At 56.0% G+C, this 2586-nt stretch overlaps 1 protein-coding gene across 9 annotated transcripts in view; it reads left to right on the top strand.

Moving 5' to 3' along the window:
* Nucleotides 1-823: 823 nt before the first annotated feature.
* Nucleotides 824-2586, top strand: part of PORCN (porcupine O-acyltransferase) — an 8642-nt gene continuing 6879 nt past the window's right edge. For 3 of the 9 annotated variants that reach the window (XM_023200971.1, XM_023200972.1, XM_023200973.1), the window contains exons 1-2: nucleotides 824-962; nucleotides 1283-1814. In XM_023200971.1, the coding sequence (XP_023056739.1) occupies nucleotides 1352-1814 (463 nt within the window). In that variant the 5' untranslated portion in view covers nucleotides 824-962; nucleotides 1283-1351. The remainder of the gene's footprint in view (nucleotides 963-1282; nucleotides 1815-2586) is intronic. The other 6 variants (XM_023200975.2, XM_023200976.2, XM_023200977.2 and 3 more) reach the window with 4 other exon arrangements.

The following is a 2586-nucleotide window of genomic DNA, read 5'->3' as shown; positions in this document are numbered from 1 at the left end:
GCCAGGCTAATTTTTGTATTTTTAGTAGCGACGGGGTTTCACCATATTGGCCAGGCTGGTCTCGAACTCCTGACCTCCAAGCGATCCTCCTACCCTTGGCCTCCCAAAGTGCTGGGATTATAGGAGTGAGCTACCAAGCCTGGCCCTTAAGAGCTTTATAAATGCCCCCCCCCCCCCCTTTAAGTGCTCCATACTAGCCTCCCTCTAGTTCACAGAGAACATTTACTAGTCGCTGGGGTCACCTTCGAAGCAAAGAGTCTGCTGGGGAATTAAGCATGCAAATCACTTCTCAACGACGACAGGCCAAGTGTTCACAACTCGTCCCCAGGGGAAGCACAGGAGCCTAATTTGTGTTCCTAGGTGACACAGTCATTACTTATAAATGTTCCTGGCCGGTCCCAGGAGGTGGGGACGGTTGGGAGTTACTTCGATTCTTTCAAAGGTTGGGGAAGGAGAGATCTCGGTTTGTTTTCCCATCTGTGAAACGGGGACACCACGGTATTTAGAGGACTTGCGCGGGTGACTATTTCGGGGTGCAACGGCTTCCCTCCTCCCACCCCCATCCTTCCCTTCTCACTTCCAAGGCTTGGAAATTTGGAGATTCGGAAGTTTGTTCTTGGATGGCCAGAAATCCTCCAGATGCAAACGGTCTGAGGCTGGAACCGCCACAGGCCGGAAAGGTGCGGGCGTGAACGTCCTGCGCGCCGACGTCCCCCCGCGCCCGGCTCCCCTCAATCCTCCTGCTCCCCTCCTCCGCGTCCCCGTCCCCGCCCCCCTCCCGCTCTCCCATTGGCCGAGCCGGCGGCCGGGCCGCCCCGGGATTTAAAGGGCCCGCTCGCCGCGCCGCCCTGGGAGCCGCTGCTGGTCCCGGCCTTGCGGCCTGCGGGGGAGGCTGCCCGGAGGAGGCAGCGGCGGCGGCAGCGCGTCCTCGGTCCCCAGGACCACGGCTTCTTTCCTGCCAGGTAGGTCGCCAGTAGTGCGCACGCGGCTCCCCAGCTCCCATCCCTGAGCCGGCCTCCCCGGGTGGATCTGTAGCGCGAGTGCTAGGACCCCCTCCCCATCACCTTTCCGACTCTCCCTCCGGCTATGTCCCCTGCCACCACCTCCTTGCAGCCCCCGGACCTGGGCAGGACTTTGTTGGCGGCCTCTCGCCGGGTGAGGATGAGATGAGGCGCGCGGAGGATACAGGACAAACCCCCGCCCCGCGCCGCCGCATCCATACAAGGAGAGATGCACACGGCCCCCAAGTGTCACAGAATCCCCCTCTCTGCCCTCCACTCAGAGCGACTCTACCTTGGAAACCAGGGAGTCCCCTTCCCGTCGCCCGCCCCATTTGATATATGGGCCTGAAATGTATGCCATCCCATCACCATCGGACTGGACTGTTCACAGCATTGGAGAGACAGAGGTCCTTCATTCACTCCAGGTCACAGGCTGTGCGTGTGCATGCCGAACACTCACATGCACACAGCTGGTGGCTCAGTCTGATGTACCTGACTTCTCACACCCTCCCCCAGTCCTCCAGTACGTGCCTCTACATGGGTTGGGCAGCCCCAAACTGAAATGTGAGTGTCGGAGTCCATCCCTTAAGCGAGGTCTGCCCCACGGACACCCGCACCCTCTGTGTCCCTGCTTTGACAGATCTATCCGTCTGGCCATCCATCCGTGGGGGTCCGCAATGGCCACCTTCAGCCGCCAGGAATTTTTCCAGCAGCTACTGCAAGGCTGTCTCCTGCCTACTGCCCAGCAGGGCCTTGACCAGATCTGGCTGCTCCTTGCCATCTGCCTCGCCTGCCGCCTCCTCTGGAGGCTCGGTAAGTGCCTGCCATACGGTGCGCCACCATGCCAGGCCATATCAGACCTCCCACATTCTTCCATATCGAGCCACACCTTACCCTGCCACATCCTGCCAGGTCCCAGCATGTCCAAGCTGGGCCCCAACATGTTCAGCCCCACCACATCCCACCAGGCCAAACCCCATTCCACCATACTGCATCCTACTATGCCAGCCACCCCATGCCACGCCACACTGAGCCACATCCTGCCATGCCAAGCCATGCCCGCCAGTATTCCTGGGTTCTGGGATTCCGGAAAGCTGAGATTCTTGGATCTTGGGATTCTGAAATGTCTACATCCCAAGGTTATAAGACATTGCCATGCTGATGTCACAGGGTTATGGAATCCCAAAGTACTGTGATTACAGGGTTTGGAGATTCTGACAATTTGAAATTCTCACATTCTAGACTTCTGAAATGTTGGCGTTTGTGGATTTCTATAATCAGGGCATGATGCATTTTCTGGATTCTAGGATTCTGAAATGTTTCCACAGTCATAGCAGGCCTGTATCTTAATGAAAGATTCCAAGTCCCCAAGATTCCTATAGGAGGCAGAGATTTCTGGAAATCTGAGATCCGAAGGTTCTACACTTTCTTTTTTCTTTTCTTTTTTTTTTTTAATGGATGTTCTATTTTTTCCCAGGTTTATTATTTTGAAATATTTCAAAGCTACTGAAATGTTGAAAAAATAGTACAATGAGCACCCACGTATGCATCACCAGATTCTCTGTCAACATCTTGCCACATTAGC

This window comes from Piliocolobus tephrosceles, unplaced genomic scaffold (genome assembly GCF_002776525.5).
Source record: "Piliocolobus tephrosceles isolate RC106 unplaced genomic scaffold, ASM277652v3 unscaffolded_19139, whole genome shotgun sequence".
Lineage (NCBI taxonomy): Eukaryota > Metazoa > Chordata > Mammalia > Primates > Cercopithecidae > Piliocolobus > Piliocolobus tephrosceles.
Note: the sequence above shows the minus strand (reverse complement) of the source record. Positions and strands in the feature narration are given on the sequence as shown.